This window comes from Moschus berezovskii, chromosome 15 (assembly GCF_049115385.1).
Source record: "Moschus berezovskii isolate FMDL1 chromosome 15, NW_MosBer_1.0, whole genome shotgun sequence".
Classification (NCBI taxonomy): domain Eukaryota; kingdom Metazoa; phylum Chordata; class Mammalia; order Artiodactyla; family Moschidae; genus Moschus; species Moschus berezovskii.
Genome location: NC_142474.1, coordinates 36,123,562 through 36,149,574, shown reverse-complemented (window position 1 = coordinate 36,149,574; position 26,013 = coordinate 36,123,562). Strand labels below are relative to the sequence as shown.

Sequence of the window (26,013 nt, the reverse complement as noted above, 5' to 3'; positions counted from 1 at the left end):
CGTATCTTTAGCATATGGAAAGCTCGAAAGAGGGGAAAGAACAGAGAGCTAGTATTAAATACTTCCTCCGTACTAGGTATTTCAGTAATATTTAAACCTCTCACGAAGCGCCCCAAACCCCAACGCCTCCTCCCAGAGCCGCGCACACCTTTGGTTTTGGGGAGCGGAGACGACTTCTGCCCTATCCCGGCCACAGCTGCCGCGCCGTAGTCCTGTTTGCGCGCTTCACCCCTCGCCTCCCCATCGACCCCGAAGCCGGCGGGCGGGCAGACAGCGGGTGCACGAAAGACCTACTTTGCAGCCCGCGGGGCCTAACTGCGCGCGAGTGGCGGCGCTGCCGCCGGGGGCGCTGGTAAGCCCAGCGGCGACGGTGTCGCAAAAGCGTCGCGAAGGCTTCCGTCCTTGGCGATCCGAGGCCACCTGTATAAGATAACGTGTTGGGCTTTGAGAGCCAGTATGGAGGCCGTCGAGCTTCTCCAATATTGCGGGGAGTTGATGAGGAAGCGGTTCGCCAGTGCCCTGGATTGCTGAGCTCTCGCCGACTGCGTCCCCCTCGAGCGCCAGCGGGGTCATGCTGGCTTCGCGGATGGCGCGCGCCTCTTGGGGGGCCTTGCGCGTCGCCGCGTGGGCACCGGGAGCGCGGCCGGGAAAGGGGCGCGCCCGCGGGGCTCTGCTACCGCCCGCGCCCGGCTGCCTGGGTTTCCTGGCTGAGCGCTGGTGGCTGCGCCCGGCTGCGCTCGGCTTGCGGCTGCCTGTGGCCGGCCCACGAGCCCACTGCTCGGGGGCGGAGAAGGCAGCCCCCGGGCCCGCGACCGGAGAGGACGCTGCTGTTGAGGCCCGACGCGGCCAGTGGGGCCCGACGGGCGCCCCCAACCTGGTACGTACCAAGGAGGAGACGGAGAGGCGACGGCTCCGGCGGGCTCGGTCCCGGACACGAATAACGTGCTCTGGCTGGTCAGGTCCGATGCTTCCATTTCAGAACTTTTAAACCGTTCCCTGAAGTTACGGGTAGGTCATTCGGTCGGGACGAATTTCAGCGGTACCAGCCCGATCCTCTTTGCGTCTCGGTGGTCAACTTAGAACCCTCTTCCCCTCTATCCTCACCTGTAGCTGGACGCGCCTCTGGATATTGCATTGGTAAAAATAGCCTTCACTTACCTTTTTAAAAGCCCATTTTAAATTTTATGAAGCGAATCCCCAATGTTTAGGGCAAGTCTGTGATCGTCTTCAGAAATATATACAGGTCTTTCTGTTTGCTTGTGCAGGTTTAGTTAACTACCATTTGACCTTTGGTAACTTTAAACATTGTATCGGATGAAGGGTGACTAACGTAGATCGTAATTAAAAGATCTTTCAACCTCTAATTATAGAAAAAGATTAAGACTTTCTGAGATAACGGAGGAAAATATTTGTCTGCTCACCTGTTCAAATACTGACCAAACAGAAAACATCAGAGCATGAGTGTGGGAGAGCTTTTGATGTCATGTAGCAAGACTCATGCAATTATTACATCTTCAATTGTTATGTCTTCAGTGGGCCCCTGTGCCGCTTTCATCAGTTGTACAGCATGGGTTGGGTTGGCCACATCCTGGCAGGGGTCTCAGCTCCATTAATAGCTAAAGCATGTTGGGGTTTGAATGCTGGATGCTTTGAGGTTGTCATATCCTGGCTGAAGTCCTTCCCAGAACGGCAGTAGTTGGTCGAGTATGCCACAGGTTATCTGGTTGGGTAATCTGAGATTAGCTGTCTTAATTTTAGTTTAGAAACGTTTACAAATTTAATAATTAGAAATTAATGAGGTATTTTAACTGAAATATTTTGTGTGGAGCTAAAAAGAATCCTTTTCATTGTTCCAGGAACATTCAGTCTGGTTTATTAATTGACCAAATGAAATGATGTGGTTGTTTGCAGCCGTATCTTTAATTTTGTCCCATGGGCATCTCTGTTATGAATTTTGGCCCTCTGTGTTCTGACCTTTTGCTTTGTATTTCCCTTTTCTCAATCGTGAACTGTACCCTTCTCTTACCTCCTCAGTGAGTTGCTGTTATACTGGATCAGTGTTTGATTTATCTGTACTGCAGTATGGTTGACAGACTTATCTTGTTTTTTTCTGGACTCTGAACACTTGGACCTTTGAACTTGAGTTTGGAATGTTCCAAGAATGAATCCATTTAATTAATATTGTGGTTTACCTTCAATCAAAGGTCCTCCAGTAGCGGTTTGTAGTGCTGATTGTTTCCCAGAAAATTTGAATTTTTCTGTAGCTTTAGTGACAGTATTCTGCTCCCTGACCCCCAAAACCCCATTATCCTTCCAGGCTGAGGTGAACGTTTCTTGCCTGGTTCTGTTTATAAACACAAGCTTAGTATCTTTAGAGAACTGCCTTTTCTTACCGAATGGTTCAAGGTATTTTAAAAGAGGTCTTTAGAAGTGGATGCTGTTACTTTTCTAAAAGATTAAGATTCGGACATATTGGTTACTGATTGAGAAAGAGGTTAAATAGGGTTATCTTGTGAGGAGATAGTCCCATGAGATAGACCTGGCAGTCTTGACTCAGTGGAGAAACTAGCCTTTAGTAAATGACATTTTCTCTGTATTATTTCTGTACCCAGTTTTGTGCATTGTGTCTTAGTTCTTTAAAGTTGAAATATCCTCTCGTGAAACAGATTTTGTTTTGGCAAGGAAGCAGTGTTCTTCAGAGCAGCTGCCATGGTGCCCTTTTGTTGGTGCCAACTTCAGACACCTCTCCTCCCAGTGAAGTTTCAAGGAATCATAAAGCTCCCATAGGGAAGCTGTGAAAGCCCTCAGCTTCTGGTTGGGGATCTTAACATTGCTGTGGCTATATTGAACAGATTTCCCAAGGATATCAGTCACTATTCCTTGTTCCATTTTCTTCCAGCAATTCTCCAGTTTAGTGATGACGTTATGGAGTTAGATGTTTTTAATCCCTCTTCATTCGTATCTCAAATCGCTGTGTATGGCATTTAGCATTCTTTTGATGGGTATGTATAGAAGAGTGAGGAGAGGTTATTTGCAATAAATGGTTTTTAGCCAGAATGCCCATGGTTGATAATTTGGCTTTTTTTCTGACACTTTCTAGACTGTTTGTCTACTTGAAATATAAGATTTTCCTGAAGTTTCACTTCTGAAAATTTTTTATTTTGTATAAAGGGAAAGTAATTCTTTAAAAAAAATTGTATTAAATATAGTTGATTTGCAATGTTGAAGTTTCATTTTTAAAAACAGTATGTTTTTAGTTTTGAATTCTGATTGTGAAGTCGTGTATTACAGTCTTGACTTATATGATAATACATCTTTATTCCTTCTCTCTAGTAAGAAAATCTATATATAGTCAGTACTTTAGTCTGTGTTTGGGTACATGACACACCTATAAGTTGATGGAGTGTATTTTTCAGTATATATAGTTATTTAAAGTATGAATTTATATTATTTAATTTAAATTTTGTTGTCTTTATGTTTCAGTATGAAAACCCATGGACAATCCCAAATATGTTGTCAATGACGAGGATTGGCTTGGCCCCAGTTTTGGGCTATTTGATTATTGAAGAAGATTTTAATATTGCATTAGGAGTTTTTGCTTTAGCTGGGCTAACTGACTTGGTAAGTTGTAATGGCACTCCCCTTGTTCTGTTCCCCTTCTAAATCCCAGTCTCCACTACACTGAAATAATGCAGCTTCAGTTTGCTTTTCCTTGGAAGAAAATCCTCAAAGATGCATTTCACCTAGTACTTTTATAAAGGCTTGTCATTAGCATCTATGTGGGACTCTGTTATTCTTTGTATTATCTAAGGAAGGAAGTAGAGGTTGTAGGGAGGCATTGGAGAATTTCTTCATGAAAGAAAAAAGCCTTAGAAATTCTCAAGGGGCCAACTACTTGCTTTAGGGATAGAAATAAAGGAGAGAAGCTGAGACTTTTTTTCTGCTTATGTAGTAGAGAGAGATATCTGATCTGCAACAACAGTTGGTTTTACTGATGGAGAGGGAAGTAGTGGGCCAGTTGTTGTGACCAGGAGCTTGTAGAGGCCAGATCTCTGCTCAGGTTTATGCTGGCAGGAGGCCATAGGCACCCCACAGGTTTGGTCCTTGATTCCTGCTCCATATCCCTCTGACCATCTTCCAGAAGACTGCCCTAGGTGGGCATTAGGTATCCTTCCTTCCTTTCACTCTTCCAGTAGATGGACAGAGGAGAAGAGAATACCTTGACACCACTGTGTCAGCTTAGAGGGAGGGAGAGATTAATTCAGGTTATTTCAAATTAGAACTTGGAAAATAATCTTAATAACAGAAAACTGCACTGTGTGTTATATAGGCTTTTGGGGACTGGCCAGTCATTGTCATGTATGACGTTATTTGTATTTATCACCCACCTGTTGCGTAAAAAGTTGGAATAGCTTATAAAACTACATGTCGTGCAAAAACAAAATTGAAGGAGGTGGGGAAATGGTAGAGGAAAAATTTTAAATCAGGACAAAAGCACGTAGAAACAGATATTGTGTATATATATTATATATTCTTGTAAAGGCTGGTCTGAGATCCAAGTAAGCACCCAGACCAGCAATAGTAATTTGGTGTCTCTTTAAATTGATGTATGTTTGAAAAGTTACGCTCATTATTTAGTGAGAATAAAGAGAAACTTATTTTCTGTTAATACAATTTGTATAACATCTTCCTTTGTAACATCAGCTATTCCCTTTGAGATTCATAGAAACAAAATTCCACCTGCCCAGTACCATTGTTCGGAGAAGGCAATGGCAAGCCACTCCAGTACTCTTGCCTAGAAAATCGCATGGACGGGGGAGCCTGGTGGGCTGCAGTCCATGGGGTCGCTACGAGTCGGACACGACTGAGCGACTTCACTTTCACTTTTCACTTTCACACATTGGTAGAAGGAAATGGCAACCCACTCCAGTGTTCTTGCCTGGAGAATCCCAGGGACGGCGGAGCCTGGTCGGCTGCCGTCTATGGGGTCGCACAGAGTTGGACATGACTGAAGCGACTTAGCAGCAGCAGCAGCAGCAGTACCATTGTTGAGCACTATAGGATTAGCTGAAGGTTTTGCAGGATAAACAAAGGAGGGTGTTTGCATTGTTTTATGACATTTCCAAATGTGCATCAAATATAGTCTCTCAAAGTGGCTACCTCCTCTTTTTTTCCAGAATTTAGCTCCTGTTTGTCACAATTTCTCCCCATTCACACAACCTCTTCATTTGTCCCTACTTTTATCTCTGAAGTGTGAAGGCCTCTACTTATTAAAATGGTCTCCAGGTCTGTCAAAGACCATTATATTGACAATGGAATTTTTTTTTTTGTAATAGACAAGATCTTTTTCGGTTACTGAATTTGCTATGGTTTTTGGTTTGTAGGTTTTCTTTAGTTGCCACATGAGATTGAAGTGTTCATTAAGTGGAAGAGGCCTCATTTACACTTTTCTAAATATAGAAGACAGTGTGTGTGGAAATCTAAGTTAACTGGCATGGTTTTACACTTATACTCCATGGAGGTTTTGATGCCTCTAGAATGGCCACTGGGCAGATGACTAGACTCATGGAGGGTTTAAGCCGGGGAATGACAAAGCCTGATTTCTGTTGTGTATGGAAAGGGAATTATAGGAATGCAAGAGTGAAAACAGAGAAGCTGGTTAGAGGGCATACAATAATCTAGAGTAGTGGGTTGAGAGTATGTTTTGAAGATAGAATCGATAGGTTAATGGATTGGATATGTGGGATGAAAGAAAAGAATTAAAGGAGTGCTAGCAGTTTCTTTTTTCTTATGAAGGTTTACATTTTCTATGATGGTTAACACTCAGAGTCGGACAGGGTTTGTGGGAAGAGTTGTTATGCCTGTTCAGATGGAGGTAACAATTGGGTATTTGAATACAGTAATTTGAAGTTGTAGGAAGTTATGGTTAGAGACAGATTTAAGAGTTATTATGTAGATGGTCAAGTTGGATGAAATCATCTAAGCTGTGGTAAAAGAGAATGGGTCAGAAAAAAGAGCAGTAAGTGGAGCAATGGAGAAGGAGCTGGTAAAGGACACTGAAAAGGAAAAACTGGTTAGAAAGGAAGAAAATTGAGCAATAAGTTGTCCCGGATATTAAGAAGGTGTTTCAGTTGTGTTGAGGATAGGTTGGTGACCTTTATGAGTACCATCCTAGAGGATGGGGCAGTCAGAGTGAGTTGGTGAGCATATGTGAGGTAGTGATGGCAATAGATGTCACTTTGAGGACGTTTTGCTTCATCAGGGGAATAAAGTCAAGGAAGGGTAGTTTATAAAGAAATATATACTGGGGAAATTTTTGTTGTTAATTAATTAAATGACTGAATAGGAAGAGAGAGATTGATGATGCTTGGGAGGTCGGGGAAACTCACAGAAGGTAAGAGGGCCTGGGGTCAGGGATCAGGATAATAGAGATAAATGTGCCTGGATACTGGTGGGTGGTGGAATTCAGAGGTGGGAATATGAGGGAGTGCTGACAATCTGCTTTTACTTTTCGAGGAAATATGGACACGATCATTAGCTGGAGAGAGGCTTTGGGGGGGGATGGAGTCAGTTTGTGGCAAGAGCAGGCTGAAAAGAGAAGGTAAACATAGTAAGCAAGTGTAGGTTTACCAGGCAGTATTGAGTGCCCACAGGAAATTTGTGGTCATGTAAAAGTGAGACTGATCAGCTCATTTAGGTGTCTTTCAGTGTTCAGCTGTTTGGGTGTTGGCTTAGAGTACATGATAGATGTATTTAGGTAGTATTGAGAAAGAGTGGAGTAGGGAGTTATAGAAATTTACAAAGAAACAGTGGTGTTGATGACCTTGGAATCCAGTGTGCGTAGAGGAGCAATGAGGGTGAGAAGATGACGGTGAGAAAATGGGAGGTTGAGATCAGAAGCTGAACTGACTCCTGAATCTTCTGAGGCCCTAACTTCCAGTTCTAGGAACTTTCTGTTAGTGTTACCTCTCGTATACTTAAGAAAATAGATTTTTTTCAGTTGAGGTAGTAATAGTTGATAACTGATGTTTTTGAGGATTTACTGAGTGCTGAGTGCTAAACAGATTTTAATCATGTTATGTACTTTGACAACCTACCCTTTGAAGTAGGTAGCATTATCTCTCTTTTACAGGAAGGAAGCAAAGGAAAGCAAAGGCCTAAGCCTCAGTTTCAGCTTAGGCCAGATGTCGTGCCCAGAGTTACACAGTTAAGCGAGTAGGAGAGTGCTTGAATCACCATTTATATTCTGCTGTGAAGACTAAGTTCTTAACCATTATCCTGTATGACAACTGTCTCTAAGTTATTGGAATACTTGAGATATGGAGGACTTACTTATCCTTTAAAATGTACCATGTTAAATTGTGTCTAAAGTAATTTGATCTTTTTCCTTGGAAATAGGACTAGAAAATTCAAATATTTGTTGAAGCTTGAAGTTAAATAAAATGAATAAAAGCCAGGTAGGGACTTGGAAAATCAGAAAATATCTACGTTGTTTAATGAAAATAGGCAGTACTTGGTTTCAGTCAATTTTCTTCCCATTCCTTAAGTGAGCTTGGAGATGTGGATTTTTTGAGGTAAGACTTTGAATATTTAAATATTGGCAACTAATTTATATTTTGAAAACCTCTGGGCAGTTCAAACAAAACCAGCCTGCAGGCCCCTTGGCTCCCAAGAAACCAAGTATGACCTCTGCTGTAAAATATAATTTGTTTCCAAGAGTAGTAAAAATCAAATTTTAAGTAGGCCAAATACAAAGGATTGAATATTTTATTCAGGTACAAGTCATGCAAATATGGTCAGCCATGGAATTAACAGTGGCACTAGACAAAAAATATTGATGATAGCAGTTAAAATAAAAATAATAACAGTTAAAACTTAGAGAATTGGATACTGTTATAGAAAAATAGGTAGGAATGGGAGTTAGTAAATCTTACAGTTAAAGAGTAGCCCTTGCAAGTAAAAGCAGCTATTTTGGGTGTAGTGAAATAGCCGAGGATTTGAGAGTGGGGGTTGCCTAACAGCAGCAGCAGTCTATGCTCTGTCAGTCATGCTTTCTTTGAGTTTTATTTGGATTCTTTACATCTCTAAATTTGTGTCTGGGTTCATCCCTCAAAGGGGCATTGTGGAAACATTGAGAAATAGCTGAAGGCTTTGAAAAAGGAAAGTACTGTAGGAAAGTGAAATTATTTTCTGACCAATTGGTAATTTAAAAGTTAAATGTATACCAGTAAAACAGGAGGTTTGGGAGTAAGAAACAGAAGAGGTTTTATCTACATTTTATGAAAGTATAGTTATTCTGGTACCTTTTAATCTTCAAGATATCTACTCTGTACCCATTATGACATTTATTAAAAAAAACTTCTATTTTCAGTTGGATGGATTTATTGCTCGAAACTGGGCCAGTCAGAAATCAGCTTTGGGAAGTGCTCTTGATCCACTTGCTGATAAAATACTTATCAGTATCTTATATATTAGCTTGACCTATGCAGATCTTATTCCAGGTAAGAGCGCCGTCATGTGTGCTTTTAAATAGTACAGGGAAGAGTGACATTAGTCAGCTTAGGATTTCTCTTGATTGAGAGACAAATAATTTGTGTTCCAAAAATATGTTTTTCAACTTTAAAGTGTTTCCCTAATTTTATTTTTTTGTTTCCCTAATTTTAAACTATTGAACTATTTTGCTTGCCAAGCTGTTTATTTTACTTTCAAATTTATGACTTTGTATATACTAGTAGAATCTGTTTTCTTAATAAAATCGTTTAAAATTAAAATTGAGCACATATTTCACAGTGCTAATTTACATTATCCTAGAATCTTTTGAAACTATTATATTTTCTTAGTGCGTAGCTTTTTAAAAGCAATTTAAAGTTTTCCTGAGTCGTCTTATTTACTAAGTACAGTATAATAAATGAGAGCTCTGAAGGCCTAGAGATGTCTATAAAATTTCACTTTGTTATTATTATTGCTTAGACACTGTTATGCAATTTCAATTATCATGTAGTTTGTACATTGTCTGAATACTCTTTGTAACAAAATTTTATGATCTTTTGTATTTTGTACTGCTTTTTGGGTTGTTCATTTTCTACTTCAGCTGTGTTTCTCAGTTTTTATCCTTTGGTGCAGATTAAACTGTTTATTTCTGAGATAGAAATAGGATTGAAAACAAAGAAACTACCACTTGCTCCTTCAGTACCATGCTGTTACTGACTTTTGATAGGAAGAAGTATAGCGGTGTTTCAGTCTAGTACATTCTTCTCAATCTAGAGATTCTTTTTCTCCTCTATCTTTAGGCTTTTAAAGCTGCATAACCAAATTTAAAAATGAATTAAACTACTGTTTGTGTGCTTCTTTGAAAGTCATGATTTTGGTGTGTATATGGTTGGGAGTATTGAACGGGCAGGAGTATGCTATACGTAATATAGATAATTTATTGGAAAAAAGATCCTACGGAGCATTCTGTTAACATTCATAATTAAGATTATTGTGTGGTGTGTGTATTTTCATGCTTCCCTTGAAGCTTTTTCAGAGTTACTTTGTATTTTGTTGTATTGTTTTACTCAAAGATTAGCCAGGTATTTTCCTGTTGAACATAGAAATTGTTTCTAGGTTTTGTCATTATGGATAATGTTGATATAATTGGTGTAGGTTGCTTTTCAGGCCTTCATATCACTCATTATCATTCTGGGCACTTCCATTTTCTGTCTTCTGCGTTGGGTCTGTTTTTCCCATGGCTCCCATGGCTTTCACGTGGAGTGCATTCTCCAGTTGTTTCCTGTGCTCGGATGTAGCATGGCAGCAAGTTTTTAGAGGTATACAGTGTCTTTTCTACGGATGTCTAAAATGTCTTTATTCTACCCTCCATACTTGATTGAGATTCAAAAGGGGCATAATTTTCAGTTGTAGATTCTTTTCATTCAGAATTTTGAAGACCTTGTTCTATGGGTTTCCAGATTCTATCTGCTGTTGAGAAGTTTCATGCCATTCTGATACCTTTTCCTGTATATGTGATTATGTTTTGTATTAGAAACTTCTAAGTTTTTTTTTTAACATTATTCTTAGTTGTTGATTTTAAAAAATTCCTTCTCTTAGAGATAAATTTTCTTACTGCTTCTTTGGACACTCAATTATCCATCCCAGCACTTCTTATTAAAAAACCATGTGCATATATACATGAGTTCATTTCTGGGTTGTCTAGTTTATTCCCCATTGATTTGTCTATCTGTGTATCAGGTCTGTCCCTAATTACTACTACTAAAAGTCTTGATATACGATGGAACAAGTTCTTCTATCTTGCTATTCTTACCTCTTAGCATTTGTATGTAGATTTAGAATCAACTTTCAAGTTTCCCAGAAAAAACTTGGGATTTTATTGGGATACATTGAATTTACAGATTTATTTGGAACAATTGACATTTTTATAATATTGTCTTCCAGTCCACAAACATGTTGCATATACTCTATTTAGGTTTGTTAAAATGTCAAAATGTTAGTTATTTCTAGAGGGGTAATAAATAATTATTAGATTTATTCCTCTTCCTCCTACTGCTGCTGCTAAGTCACTTCAGTCGTGTCCGACTCTGTGCAACCCCATAGACGGCAGCCTACCAGGCTCCTCTGTCCCTGGGATTCTCTAGGCAAGAACTCTGGAGTGGGTTGCCATTTCGGTAACTGATAATTCTTGATTCTTTTGTAAATGTAGCTCTGTTAATATTTCATTTTGTCATAGCTGCTTATTGTTTATAAGATCCATTTCTAATGTTAATTTTTGTGTCTAGCAAAACTTGCTGAACTCTTATTCTAATAATATAAATGTATATTCTCTTGGAGTTTCTGCATCCTCTATTATTTATTGTCTATAATTGATGACAGTGTGTTTCTTCATCAGTACTTTTACCTTTTTAAAATTTTGCCTCACTATAGGGAGGGGGAACTCATATACACCTGGGGCGGAGTCATGTCAATGTATGGCAAAACCAACCAATATAATATTGTAAAATAATTAGCCTCCAATAAAAATTTAAAAAAAAACACAAAACAACAACAACAAAAAATAAAATTTTGCCCCACTATAGTACACAGTGCATTGTTGACTAAGAGTGGTGTCTGTGTTCTATTTTCAGTCTCAGAAGGAAAGATTTCAATATTTCAGTATTAAATATGACATTTCCTGTAGTTTTGTAGAACCCCTTTGTAAGGGTAAAGTTTACTTCTACAGGGAGTTTGCGCAGAAGTTTTTTTATGTTGAATATTGAATTTTATGAAATTTCTTTTTCTTCATGTATTATGGTAGTTATATTTTTTCCCTTTAAGCTTAATGTTTGGTGAATTACATTATTGATTTTCTAAATTAAATCAACCTGACAACATTCCTGTTATAAATTCAACTTGATCGTGATATATTTTGAAGATATTGCTGTATTTGGTTTACTACTAATATTTTTCAGTTCACATCTAGATTCACAAAATTGGCTTAAAATTTTTTTCTAAAAATGCCCTTGTTAGGTTTTAATATCAAGTTTTATACTAATCTCATAAAATGAATTTTAGAGAGTGTACTTCCTCCCTGACCCCCTATTCTTGGTAGATGTTTGTGTGAGATTTCAATTATTCCTTTGAATGTTGGTTGAACTTGTTGAAGCCATTGATTCCTGGAGTTTTCTTTGGGAAAACGTTTTAAAATAATTGGTTCACTTTTAAAAATATATATATGTTCAGTTTTTTCTGGTTCATCTTTTGTCTGTTTTGTGAGTTACGATGTTTTTCTAGGAACTTGATTCATTTCAGTGACATTTAAAAAAAGTACCATAAGCTATTTATAAGCTAAAGTTATCCACATTAACTTTTTGATGTCTGTAGGGTATGTAGTGTCCCCCCTTTCATCCTAATTATTAGTTATTTGTCCTTTTTTTCTTTGACTTGTCTTGCCAGAGGTTTGTCAGTTTTGTGAATCTTTACAAAGAACCAACTTTGAGCTTTGTCAAACTTCTCTGATATGTTTACTATTTCATTAAATCTTGTTCTTTTATTTCTGTGTCATTCTTTGGCTTTTCTCCGATGTTCTTTTCTAAATCCTTTAGATCAGTCCTGTCTCATAGAGATATAATGGGAACCATAGATTTAGTTTAAATTTTTTTAGTAGTTATATTCATAGTGAAGGGAAATAGGTGAAGTGTGTGTGTGTGTGTGTGTGTGTGAGATTCTCCTGCTGCAGTGGAGACAGCATGTTCTGAGCATGCATTGCTGCCTGTGCTATCCCCTCCCAATAACATTTTATTCAGTCTACTAGATCAAAAATAGTCAGTTCCTTATATAATCAATAAAAACCATTAATGAGATTTTTTTTGATACTGTCTTCAAAAGCCAGCGTGCAGTTTGCACTTACACCATCTCAGTTCAGACTAGCCACATTTCAAGTGCTTTATCTTTACATGTTCAGTTCAGTCGCTCAGTCGTGTCCGACTCTCCCTGACCGCATGAATCACAGCACGCCAGGCCTCCCTGTCCATCACCAACTCCCGGAGTTCACTCAAACTCATGTCCACAGAGTCGGTGATGCCATCCAGCCATCTCATTCTCCGTTGTCCCCTTGTTCTCCCGCCCCCAACATTTCCCAGCATCAGAGATTTTTCCAGTGAGTCAACTCGTCGCATGAGGTGGCCAAAGTTATTGCAGTTTCAGCTTTAGCATCAGTCCCTCCAATGAATACCCAGGATCGATCTCCCTTAGAATGGACTGGTTGGATCTCCTTGTGGTACAAGGGACTCTCAAGAGTCTTCTCCAACACCACAGTTCAAAAGCATCGATTCTTCGGCGATCCGCTTTCTTCACAGTCCAACTCTCACATCCATACATGACCACGGGAAAAACCATAGCCTTGACTAGACAGACCTTTGTTGGCAAAGTAATGTCTCTGCTTTTTAATATATTATCAAGGTTGGTCATAACTTTCCTTCCAAGGAGTAAATGTCTTTTAATTTCATGGCTGCAATCAGCATCCGCAGTGATTTTGGAGCCCAAAAAAATAAAGTCTGATACTGTTTCCACGTTTTTTCCATCTATTTCCCATGAAGTGATGGGACCAGATGCCATGATCTTTGTTTTCTGAATGTTGAGCTTCAAGCCAACCTTTTCACTCTCCTCTTTCACTTTCATCAAGAGGCTTTTGAGTTCCTCTTCACTTTCTGCCGTAAGGGTAGTGTCATCTGCATATCTGAGGTTATTGATATTTCTCCCAGCAATCTTGATTCCAGCTTGTGCTTCTTCCAGCCCAGCGTTCCTCATGATGTACTCTGCATATAAGTTAAATAAGCAAGGTGACAATATACAGCCTTGACGCACTTCTTTTCCTATTTGGAACCAGTCTGTTGTTCCATGTACAGTTCTGACTGTTGCTTCCTGACCTGCATACAGGTTTAGCTGGTGGCTATTGTATTGCACAGTGCAGTTGTAGAGGAATGTTTAACTCATTCCTTTTTTTGACTATGCTGTGTGGCTGGTGGGATCTTTGTTCCCTGATTCGGGATCAAACCTGTGCCTCCTAAGTGGAAGTGTGGAGTGCTAACCACTGGACCACCAGGAAATTCTTTCAGCTTTACTTTTTTAATGTTTGCATTTAAGGCATTTTGCATTTTCCTTTTCACTGTTTCTCATATGTTGGTATTTGTGTTGTTATCATTATCTGAATTCAGAGTAATCTATTTCTATTATGATTTTTCTTTGGCCTGCGGAGTTAATAAAAATTTATTTCTCAATTTGTGGGATTTTCTAACAGTTTTTTTTGTTACTGATTTTGGGCATAATTACCTATATTCAAAGAACATGCTCTGTGATTTTCAGCCCTTCAGTATACAGTCAAATTTTATAAACAAAGTTTTTAGGCATTTTTCAAGTGAATTTGTATTCAGTGATCATTGGGTGTGATGGTCTATGTGTGTCCATTTTGTCAGATTTTTAGCCCTAATAAATTACTTTTATTTCTGTTTTTTTCCACTTTTATTTATCTCTTTACTGACTTATTTTTTACATTTAGTCTGCTTTTCTGTCAGTTACTGAGAGAGTGAAGTTTCCTGCTGTGTCTAGTTTTCCATTACTTTTTCTTTTTAGCTCTGATTTTTGCTTTGTGTCTCTTGAAGTTATGCTGTTAAGTACATATAATGTAAAATTGTTATGTCTTCTTGGTGAATTGAATATTTTATTTTGAAGTGACCTTCTGTAAATTTGGAAATGATTTTTGCTTTTGTCTGTTTTTTTTGAATATTACTTTAGCTACACTAGCTTATCTCTGGCCAATGTTTTTATGATAAATAAATCTTTCACTTTCAACTTGTCTACATCTATTTTAGGTATTGCTTGTAAATAACATATAATAGGTTTTTAATATAGCCAGTCTAAAAATATTTTCTCTCTCAACTGGAACATTTAATCCATTTACTATGATTACTGCTATTTGTGTAGCAGTCTTCCATTTTACTTTATGTTTTATTTGACCCGTATGTTCTGTTCTACTTTTGTCTATATACAGTTTGAATATTTATTTATTTGGCTGTGTCACGTTAGTTGCGTCATGCCGGATCTTATGTTGCAGCACATGGTCTCTCTAGTTCTGGTGTATGGGCTCAGTGGTTGTGGCATGTGGGCTTAGTTGCTCCATGGCATGTGGAATCTTACTTTCTTCACAAGAATACCATGCAATTGTGTACTCATTTCTAAGGTTGGTAATAAGAAATCAACTGTTAACTCATTTCATTTTCCAAGGTATTTTTTTTTACTCTGGCTGCTTTTAAGATTTCTTCTTTCTCTTTGGTTTTTCATAGTTTCATAGTATTTGGTGTGATTTTTATTTATCCTGCTTGTGATTTCTTGGGCTTTTTAATATATAGATTGATATCTTTAATCAGTTATAAAAAACTCTGAGCCACAGTCTTCAGGTATTGTTGCCTGTTTTTCTCCGTTTGGGACTGCAATGTATCTGTGTTAGGTCTCACCGTGTCCTTTAAGTGTCTTAGCCTCTTTTCTGCGTGTTACCTACTCATTTTATCTTTCTGAACTCCATTCTAGGTGATTACTAATGAAGCTGAAGCACACTCTTTCATTTTATTGCTTTTCTCGTCAGCTGAGCCAAATTCATTTAAATCTTCTATCATATTTTTTGTTACAGAATTTCTATTTTATTCTTTTTCAAACTTAGCAAATCATCTTTTATAGTTTTCTGTTTCCTGTTGAAATTTTCATGTATATCCCTTTAATTTTTATATATAGCCCTCTGAACATAGTAAGCTTTAGTTTTATAAACACTGATATTTCTGAAATATCTTTTGAGGGTCTCTTTCATGTGTCTGTTTCTATTGATTTTTACTCATGGTATCTTATGTCTTTGGTATTTTTTAACTGTTTAGACACTGTATTAATATTTGAAAATAATTTGGAGAAATATTTTGATGTATAGGATGATGGCATCACTCTCTGGAAGAGATTTTTTGTTCAGTTCTGCCACGTGAAGTTTAGAAATGCTGATAGTCTTGGACTACCTAGATGGCCAGATAAAACATTCTTTTAAGGTTTAGTTTACATAGGGCCAACTCCTCTCTCAACCCTGTGGGAATATTTGTTCAGATCCTAGCTTAAAGCTAGGAAGTGGTTTGTCACTGCCAACCTGAGGACTCTGGGCTTTGACTACGGTTCCGCCATCACATAAGGCTGCCAAAACCCCTTTGTTTTATTCAGCTTTGTTGTTTACTTCTCTAGGGTCACAGACGGTGGCTCTGAGTGCCTAGGGTTATTTTCCCAAGTTCTCATTCTGATACTTGCTTAGCATCTTTTAAGCTTTTCACTTTCAAGTTTTTTTTTTTTTTAATGGTCTTTAATTGTGTTGCTGCTAAGTCACTTCAGTTGTGTCTGACTCTGTGCGACCCCATAGCGTTAGCAGGAGAATTATTACCTACTCAGATATTAACGGAAGCTGAACCTGAGGATCTTTTTTTAACCTTGTTGGACTGAGAGTTTACAATAGTTTATGTTCTAGAGTCTGTCTTCCATTGTGCTGGGTAATGAGAAGGCCCCTTCCGTCTGAAAGCTTATCCTTAAGTTCTGAACATTTCTCTCTAGATTCTCTTCTTATTGGAAACTCTCTTTTGTTCTCTTTCTGGGAGATTTCCTCAACTTTGTCATTTATCCCTTTATTGACATTTTTATTGCTGTCATTTTTAATTTCTAAGAGCTCTTGTTCTATGTGTTTTTTTTTTTTAAAGTCTTTTTCTTACATTATAGGTGAATATCATCATTTCAGGATATCTTCTGTTTATGTGTGTGTGTATGTGTGTGTACTCTTTTTTCCTGTTTGTTTTGGTCTCTCTTTTATGATGGAGACTGTTAAAATGCCTAGTGATCCTTGGCTGCTCACTTTGTAAAATGTTAACTGGGTGCTCTCTGAGCATTGGTGGAATTCACGGAGTGGTATCGTTCCCTCTAGGGTGAACAGACAGGGAGGGACCAGACGTGGCCCTGAATTTTCAGTACTTGTAAGGATAGGAGCTTACAAGTAGATAGGAGATAGGAGCTGTAGATAGGAGCTCTCTATCTGCTCCTTAGATGTTATGGAGGTCCTGATTTAGAGGTTAACTGTAGAACAAATGTCGGCAGACTTTTTCAGTCAAGGCCAGATAGTAAATAAATACTTCCAGTTTTGTGGGTCATGTGGTGTTTGGTGCAGCTACTCAGGTCTGCTATTGTAGTGTGAAAACAACCACAGAAAATACATAAACAAATGAGTGTGGCTGTGTGTTAAATTTTCAGTGCAACAGTGTATGCTATTGATAGTGATCACTTTGTGTGTAAAAGTGACTTGATTTTATTATTTCCCCTTTAACACTAATAAAATTTGCCCATGATGTACTTCCTTGTTGCAGAAACTGTATTTCAGACAGAATTAGCAAATAGAGAAGAAAACCTTGGAGCATTCCCTGACACATTTTACACCTCCACTAACACACTGTTGTATTCTAACAGACAAAAGGAAAGCTGCTTTAGCCCTGGAAGAAAAGGCAAGGGAAGACTGAGAGAGAAAACCATGAAACTGGACAAAGTTGCCCCTCGAATGAAAGTTAAGAGCCTGTATGTATAGTATACAGGCTGTCAGTTGGCAGAGGCCTTGCAGCCCTGGTCCCAGACTGGCTGTATTGTGAACCCCCAGGGAGCTTTCATCTATGCTTTTACAAAACTTTTATGAGGTGATTCTGTGATGAGTAGTTAGTTTGGGGAACACTTGATTTTTTAAACAGTCCTTTCCTCTGTCAAACAGATTGACAGATGGTAAACTGAGTCCAGAGATGCATTTTGCAGTATCACTGACTAACTGATGACCTTGGCCAGGATATATAATCTGCCTGAGGCTTGTTTTCCTATTGGTAAAATGGGGTTAATGATGGTTCACATTTCATGGAGATAATATGTAGATTAAATGACATAATAGGTGTATAATGCTTAAATTGTGCCAGGTGCTCAATAAATGGTAATTTTGGTAGTTAAGAGAACTAGAACCCACTGCTTTGCAGTATATTGAATCACTTCATCTGTTCTTCTGGAGAAACCTCTTATTTATATTCTTTTCTACCTGTGGTGATGAACTGCAATAACAGTTGTTTATTTCCCTGTAATGTTGTGTTTACTATATATAATTTGCATGAGTTTGCTGCATTTTAAACTCTGATTGTTATTTGATTTTGCAGCTGATTATTGCTATATAGAAAAGTTGGGTTTACAGGCACAAAAATCTTGCTAAAAATCATGACTGGATTGTTCTGTTATTTGGCTCATATAGTGGAGTCTTTTATGCTCTAAATGCCATGATTTGAGTGGATAAGCATTTTCTCTTTGGAATCATCTTGTCATGAAGTACTATGCCAAGTATAGTACTTCAACACTTATATATATATATTTATATATAATAGCCACAACCAGCAGAGATTTAAGTTTTAAATCTGTAATTAATTAGTGAGGTTGTTCTTAAGTTGCTGAACCAATAGAATGTCAAAATTGGAGCAGACCATAAGGATAGCCTTAAAAGTAATTCAAGAAGAGGTGTTCGAAGGTATTCCGTTCCATTCCGTCGCTCAGTCGTGTCCGACTCTATGCGACCCCGTGGACTGTAGCCTACCAGGCTTCTCTGTCCATGGGATTCTCCAGGCAAGAGTACTGGAGTGGGTTACCGTTTCCTTCTCCAGGGGATCTTCCCGACCTAGGGATCGAACCCGGGTCTCCCGCATTGGAGGCAGACGCTTTAACCTCTGAGCCACCAGGGAAGCCATTATGGAAGGGCTATGCATGATCCTTTTATTTTAGTAACTGAAACAATTTGAACTGAGTGTTAGCCTCAAGATTTTTTCCTTTAAAAAAGATTTCTTTCTAATAAAATGTGATTTATAGTCATTGTTAAAACTTCCTTCTATGTGGAAGGATGTTAAGTGAAACAAGACCTTTGCCCTCCCATTTTCACTGAACAAGGGAGCAGAAGTTCCTTGGATGTCCATTTAAAATGTCTTTCTTCTGGCTCTGCGGCCATGCTATAGGATCTTAGGAATAACGAGAAAACTATCAACAGGTTGAGTTCATGTTTAGTTAGAATTCATTGACTGAATGAGCAGAAGGAAAAATGGAAATTGCTTGGATAGGAACTGGCCAGGCAAAATTGAAGATATTGTTTCTCCACAAGTGGTACATATAGCAAAATTTGCTGTTCATAAAATAATCTAGACTACAGAAGCAAGCAGTCAGTTCTTGAAAGTCAGAATGGCTTGAGTCCTGACATCTTTTCCAACCTCTTTACAATCTCATTCCATGTAATTATAGTGAGGTTATCTTTTTCCCAAACTTACAAAGCCAAGAAGTAACAAGGAAATAGTGGTGGCTGAGTAGAGCTGACACTGATAACTACAACTTAAAAACATATGCAAGGAAAAAAAAGAAGTGAGGATCAACATTCTGAAATGTGATTTTAAAAGCCATAGTCTATCTTTCGCCTTGTCTTGAAGGCAGGTAAAAGAAGAACATAAAAATTACTGGTTCATGGTAAGGACCCTAGATGGACATCAATAAATGTTTATTATAAAATTTTTACTTAGGTGAAACACCAATTTATGGTAAGGCTTTATGTTATGTGTAATGTCTAAATAATTTTCAGAATTCCAATCAAAATTATCTTATATTTTATTTTCAGTTCCACTTACTTATATGATAATTTCAAGAGATGTAGTGTTGATTGCTGCTGTTTTTTATGTCAGATATCGAACTCTTCCAACACCGGTGAGTTTGTTTAAAAAAAAATGTTTTTTAGTAGTATTTGTAACTTAAGGCAAAAGGAAAAAAAACACTATTGTGTACTGATTTTCACTTTATGGGAATAATTTATGACAATTATGTATTTAATCCATTTACTAGGAATTTAAAGAAAACAGACTGTCATCTTGCTTTTGAATCACCATTATAGTAGCTGTTCAATGAACATTTGAATAATCAATTTTTTAAAAGCATGTTTTTACTTTAAGTCAAAATTGTTTTAGTTGATAGCCCATAAAACTCAGGCCAACTAGCCCTGTCCCTGGCAGCAAACTCTGTTAGGAATGTTTTTTGTTTTCTAATGTTTATTTGGTTGTGCTGCCTCTCAGTTGTGGTATGCAGGATCTTCAGTCTTCATTGCCGCTTGTGGGCTCTGTTAGTTGTGGCATGTGGGATCCAGATCCCTGACCAGGGATTGAACCCCGACCCCTTGCATTGGGAACTCAGAGTCTCAGCCACTGGACCACCAGGGAAGTCCCTTCTTAAGAGTGTTTTGTATGGCTAAGCACCCTTTCCTGTGTAACTTAGCTTCTACTGTGGAGTCTCTAGAACTGATTTTTAAAAATTACAGTTTTATGAGCATAGGATAATTTGTTTGCACTTTTGTTCATTGGTTCTACAAATATCTGAGCAGATAAGCATAACTTAGCTAATAATCACTACATGAGCATAACAGCCTCATCTTTTGATTCCCAGTCCAGTGAAAATGTCAACATTTTATTCATTTTGATTTTTTAGGCTGTAAAGGAAAAATAGTGATGAGGGAGATTTGTTTAGTAAAAAGATGTCGTCAGCCAGACTTTATGATAGATCTAGCATAGAGCCAGGCGTGTGGTGTACACTCAGTAACTCTTACATTTATTAATAAGAGCAAAATATTTATTTTAAACTTAATACATTGAATAAAGTTTATCCTTTTTGTTTTTTTGTCCTCTGGCAGCGAACACTTTCTAAGTATTTCAATCCTTGTTATGCCACTGCTAGGTTAAAACCAACCTTCATCAGTAAGGTAAGAGACACACAACATCATTTTAAGTTATTATTCCCTTGTAGATTATTATAATGACTATCAACCTCAGTCTGGAGCAGCTGAAAATAAGATAGATTTTAATGCATTGACCATAGTGGATAGACTGGAGTCATCAACCCAGTTCTTTTGTCCTCTAGGCTCTCTGGAGCTCTAGTATACATGTGTGTCTTGTGTTGGTGGTCTGGTGGTCTAAGAATTTAAGTCTGAATGAAATATTAGGGCCATCACTTAGGGGAGGTGGAGAAAATAGGAGTATGATTGCATATTGATTGAGACACAAACAGAGTATGACGATTTCTTTCTGCTTTCACTACCCACCCCTCTCTGTAGTAAAAACACCATATAATAAGGTCTCTTTCAGGTGCAATATCCATGCAATTACATGGAAAGAGATAGGAAAAAGTTTTATTCACTAATAAACAACTCCTGCTCTTAGTTATCCATCTGTTGTCCTGAGCCCTTTGCAGGACAATAACTGTATGCTAGTCTTTGCACACAGAGAGAACACTGTTAATGCCTGTTGAGGCACATAAGTTTGCTGTAATTATTTTGCTCCATCCCGTTTAACAGGTTAGGAATGCCAATCATCTTTGGGACAAAAGGATGATTACTATTAAACCAGAGACTCCCTGGGGTTAATTTTTACCTACAAATATGGATTTATTGGTTGGTTATTTGTTTATTTACCTACTTATTTATTTCTGTGACTTTTATATGTATCAAGTATAGTAATTGGAGTATAGCACCATATGGAAAGTGGCTTAAAGAGGTGCTAGGAACAAATGCCTCAACTCCTTAGTCTTGCAAGAAGTTCTTCAGACAATTTTTATTACTTCTTTTTTAAAATGGAGTGGAATCCTTATAATCTGGCTGCAGAATGGATGAGAGAACATTGGTGCTTCCTTCAACATATCACCTACTTTCCCAGAATGCTTATCTAGATGAGTAGAGAAAATCTCCAGTGGTTTTGTCGTCTTCCTTTTCTCCACCATACTGTCTTTTAGGGTAGGGAAAACTACTCATTTCCTCCTGAGAGTCTCTCTCATGGAGATGAATGTATTTCAACTTTCTAACTTGCATATCTAACCTAATGCTAGTGAAAGGAGCATTAAATGAAGTGCCGGGAAATCTGGGTTCTCAGTTTGGATCTGTAACCTCCTAGACTGTAGGCAAGTCACTTAACTCATTACCTTGTCTCCTGTGAAGAGTAGCCTCACTATTTCCATATTCTCGGGTCTGTTTTAATGGGTAACTGAGAAAAAGGCAAAGAACTTTGCAATATTACTGAATTGTTATGAAAATTCAAGTTAATGGTGTTTTCTGATAGTTGCCCTTCCCCACCTTTTGCAAAGGACAGCTGTGTAGACAGATGAGCCAGTTAGTGAGGTTCAGCCTTTTGTGTGAATGCCAGCTTTTTTGGCAGAGATGTTACAACATCAGGCATGCTGAGAGTCTGTTGTGTTATACTGTGATGGGTTATGCCTTTCTCTCGTGAGCTTGAAACATGACTGGGTTGGCACTATTCATTTGTGACTTCTTTTTTTAAAGGTAAACACCGCAGTCCAGTTAATCTTGGTGGCAGCTTCTTTGGCAGCTCCAGTTTTCAATTATGCTGACAGCATTTACCTTCAGATCCTGTGGTAAGCTTAACTTAGAATTACTCTCTGAGGATGTCAACAAAATGGCTTATTGTGACAATCCTAGAATTACTTTGTCCTTAATCATGTTTATTAAACACTGGGTAAACCTGTAGGGGCTATATTTTTTAATTGATACCATTTTTAAGAAGCTTACTATCAATTATAGGATGTAGAAGTTATAGGGGCTTTCATGCAAGTTATAAGGCATGAGAGATATTGTGTTGGGGTTTTGGAGGAGATAAAAATATTCCAAGTAGGAAGAAGAGGAAAAGCTTCAGGGAGGAGTGGCATTTGAGCCATGAAGTCTAGATGGAGAGAGACTGAGGGGAAGCCTTTCTGGTGAAGGACAGACCTGAGCGAACTCAGATGTATAGGAGAGTGGGTAAAAGGAAGTGCAGCCAGTGTAATGAAGGGGGCAGAGTGGGGAAGAAACTTAGAGAAAGGAGTTTGGATTTTATTTTGTTAAGATTATGTGTGGCCTTGAAAATGTGTCAGATTCATACTTTGAGTCCACATACATCACACTGATACTCAAGCTCTTTATTTCACCATATTTTTAACTTAATAATTAAAGCATTGCTTGATGCAATCTGAGCCAGAAAATGGTTAACTAAAGTCAGCTAAGCTAAGAAGCTTTAAAAATGATTCAAATGCTGAACATTTTATTTGCTAAAATATAAATTGTACACTCATTCGTCCTATATCTTCTGGTATAAGCCCAACTCATTTTCTTTGATTATAGGCTCATCAGTAGTATATTTTTTTTCTTGCAAAAAACTGCATCCATAATTCAAACTCTGATTTTCATTTTTTCTTTTAAAATGATAAAAGAATGTAAGACATTTATGAAGCAGAGTATAGAAACTTTGTAGATTTTTATTATTTTTTCCAGTATTTTAGCAATTATATTGTCTACTTGTTGTTCAGTCACTGAGTTGCATTGAACTCCTTTGCCGCCCCGTGGACTGTAGTAGTCTGCTAGGTTCCTTCTGTCCATGGGATTTCCCGGCAAGAGTACTACAGTGGGTTGCCGTTTCCTTCGCTAGGGTATCTTCCTGACCCAGGGATCAAACCTGTGTCTCCTGCATTGGTAGGCAGATTCTTTACACTGAGCCGCCAGGGAAGCCCGTATCGTCTACTTACTTCAATGGTAGTGTTTAGCAGATTGCCCTGCCTTTCTAAGGCTTCTAGCTTAATTCTCAGAAATAGCAACTCTTCCTACGTGTATATTTCATTAAATTTATGTGTGAATTTAGGATATTAAACTGGCATAAACAGGTTTGGGGTCAAACAAAAATGGTCTTGATGAGCCTGCACCTCACCTGGCAGAAGCAGAAGCTCATGTGTGCACAAAAATGAACCTATTAGCTGCATACAGTCAGCAAGCCCTGAGCGTCACATGTGTCATTTCAAAGAGAATCTGATTAATTTCTATTAATTTTAAGTAAAGAAAGCTGAATTGTATTTAAAATGACTTAGATTATTGCAATTCCCCAAATCTGCAAGAAATAGCTTCTAATACTAATACTCTAAGCAGCATGGAACAGTGGGAGGAGCACAAGGGCTCTAGCGTTGCAACCAGGCCAGACTCATGGTTCTGTGGCCCTGAGCAAGCTCTCTGGGGCAGTGTTTCCTCTGTAAGGTGAGGCTGTGAAAGTAAAACTACCTATCATAGAATAATATCTGGGTAAAAATGACACTTGCTATTATTATTTTTTTCAGATTTGTTAACTAGATTAATTCTGTTTGACATTATTGATTCAAATGAAGACTTAAGGAAAAGCGATATATTTAGATTCTTGTTTAAAAAATTTATAATAACAGCCTTTTTTACTTTTAAACAACTCTTTTAAATGTATTCTTTAGTATATATTATGTATATTCTTTATGTATATTTATAGTTACCATTTAAACTAAATTTTCTTTTCTTCCATAAAAGGTGTTTTACAGCTTTTACCACAGCTGCATCAGCTTACAGTTATTATCATTATGGCCGGAAAACTGTCCAGGTGATAAAAGGCAGATGAAAAGTCATCCATTATCATTAACAAGGAAGCAATACACATCAACAATGGCAGGGCCAGTGGAAGTCTACAGGAGTTCCCTTCTTTTGGTGTTCAGCTTGAAGGAGGACTTGTCAGAACAAACCACGTCATCAAAATTTTAAGTAATGTGCATTGACAATAAGCTTGATCATGGGCATATGCAGAATTTCCAACATATTTTTAAATACAAATAAAACTATAATTTAGAATTTTTTATCTTAGGTTTCTTGATTAATTTATAGTAGCAATTATTCTAATTATTGTCAGTCTTTTTTTTTTTAAGCCATTTTAAAAAATACATTCAAAAAGCCAGTTGAGAGCATGGAAACTGAAGAGTTGGCACTTTAATGAATTTGGATTGCTTGCAAAGCACTAGGGAGTGTCCTGGGGTTAAATATAAAATCTTGTATAACTTAGCTGCACAGTTGTATGTTTGACTTTTAGATCTGTGTACGTATTTACAGTACATGTGATTAATATTTGATTATTTAGGATAATGACTATAAAGGTAGCTTAGTTTTGGATGAAGTAAACTTGTAAAGAGATTTAAAATGTAGTCAGTTTTGAAATCAATAAGATCAAAATAGAAGCTATTGAAGTTCACATTCAGAAGTCTTCCAACTTCTCAGGTGCCTTGCATCAGGATAATAAGCGACAAAGGTAGTTGGAAAATGCGAACATGTCTGTTACCCTAGCCATTCAGGAGGCACTGAGTTATATCATACCTTCCCACTATATCTCTAACATATGTTTGTATGATACTGGGACCTGTACTTGTATGTTATGTAAATAATATTAAACTGTATATTTTTCAAAGTTTTTTTTTTTTAAACTTGAGGAATGTTCTTTTGTTAAGATGTTAAATGAATAAAAGAGCTGGGAAAAAAATGACCTTTAACTTGGGTTATTTGTATAGCATCCTATGGTCATCTGCTGTTGTGGAAGTTTTATGATTCATAAAGTCCATTTAGCTGTGTCACTTGCACTTACATTGTAAAAATAATTGATTTAGGATCATCTGATTTAAAAGTCCTTTTCTTACTACACTGTCATGTTTAACAGAATGGAAGGTACAAGGAGAGGAAGACATGTGGCTGTGCTGGCTGCTTCATCTTCAGAGTGAGGGCCTGTTGTTGCTCCTTGTCCCAGGTTCTAACCCAAGTGTAATACAGCCTCATACCATGAGGTTATCTAAATGTAGCCTGTTAAGCTGTGTTAAAAATCATAAGGAGTTATAAGCAAAATTCATGCCTCTCAGTTGTGGCATCCTTGGATCAGTGTGTCCTTTGTTGCCTGCTGGTCCAGGCTTCCTTGTTCCCAGATTAGCTGCTGAGTCACCCCTGGCTTGAAAAGTACTGAAGCCTGCAGCTAGGGACACTGCTATGGACTCCAGTGAAAGTATGTGAGAGAAGAGCTATGTGAGGCTAGTCATTCTCCCCTTCTGGAACCTCCTTTAATGTCTCATAATGGCCTGGGTGGCAGTGAGAGGTGGAAGTCAGATTGCTGGACTACCCAAGAGGCACATTGAACATGTCTCAGTACTAGCAAAGTATGAGCACATGAAAATGTTTTTAAAAGGGCGAACTTGAAATAAAGTAGGGGGAAAATTAGAATTTTGTGTTTTGTTATGCTCACTTGTGGTCTAGTGTTAGTACTATTTGGAGTGACTTATAGTTGGATCCGTAGTCTCTTTAGTAGTCAAGTCTTAATCTGATTCTTGTTTATATACTCCCCGCCCCGCTCCAACCTGTAGGTTTTTGGATACTGAATTGCTTTAAAACAAATTCTGCTGGTTTATAAAACATTGGAATTGTGTTAGGTATATTTGAGTCATGTATACAGACTCCAAGCATGACATTCATTTTGGTGTCTCTACATAACAGATTCAATCTTGATATTAAACTTAAAAAGGCACTGGGATAATTTAATTACATGCCTGAGGGCTTTTATATTAGTCACATTTTGGGCT

The 26,013-nt window shown here is 37.9% G+C and overlaps 1 protein-coding gene across 2 annotated transcripts; it reads left to right on the top strand.

Moving 5' to 3' along the window:
• Positions 1-407: 407 nt before the first annotated feature.
• Positions 408-25,653, top strand: CRLS1 (cardiolipin synthase 1). Of its 2 annotated transcripts, XM_055432031.2 has the most exons (7): positions 410-877; positions 3,484-3,621; positions 8,372-8,501; positions 19,211-19,296; positions 20,270-20,338; positions 21,908-21,999; positions 23,939-24,165. In XM_055432031.2, exons 1-7 carry the CDS (start codon positions 572-574, stop codon positions 24,024-24,026), a joined length of 909 nt encoding a protein of 302 aa, XP_055288006.2. In that variant the 5' UTR covers positions 410-571; the 3' UTR covers positions 24,027-24,165. The 2 variants fall into 2 exon arrangements, with proteins under 2 accessions (XP_088700100.1, XP_055288006.2); XM_088843974.1 differs by lacking the exon at positions 21,908-21,999 and having other exon boundaries at positions 408-877; positions 23,939-25,653.
• The last annotated feature ends 360 nt before the right edge of the window (positions 25,654-26,013 follow it).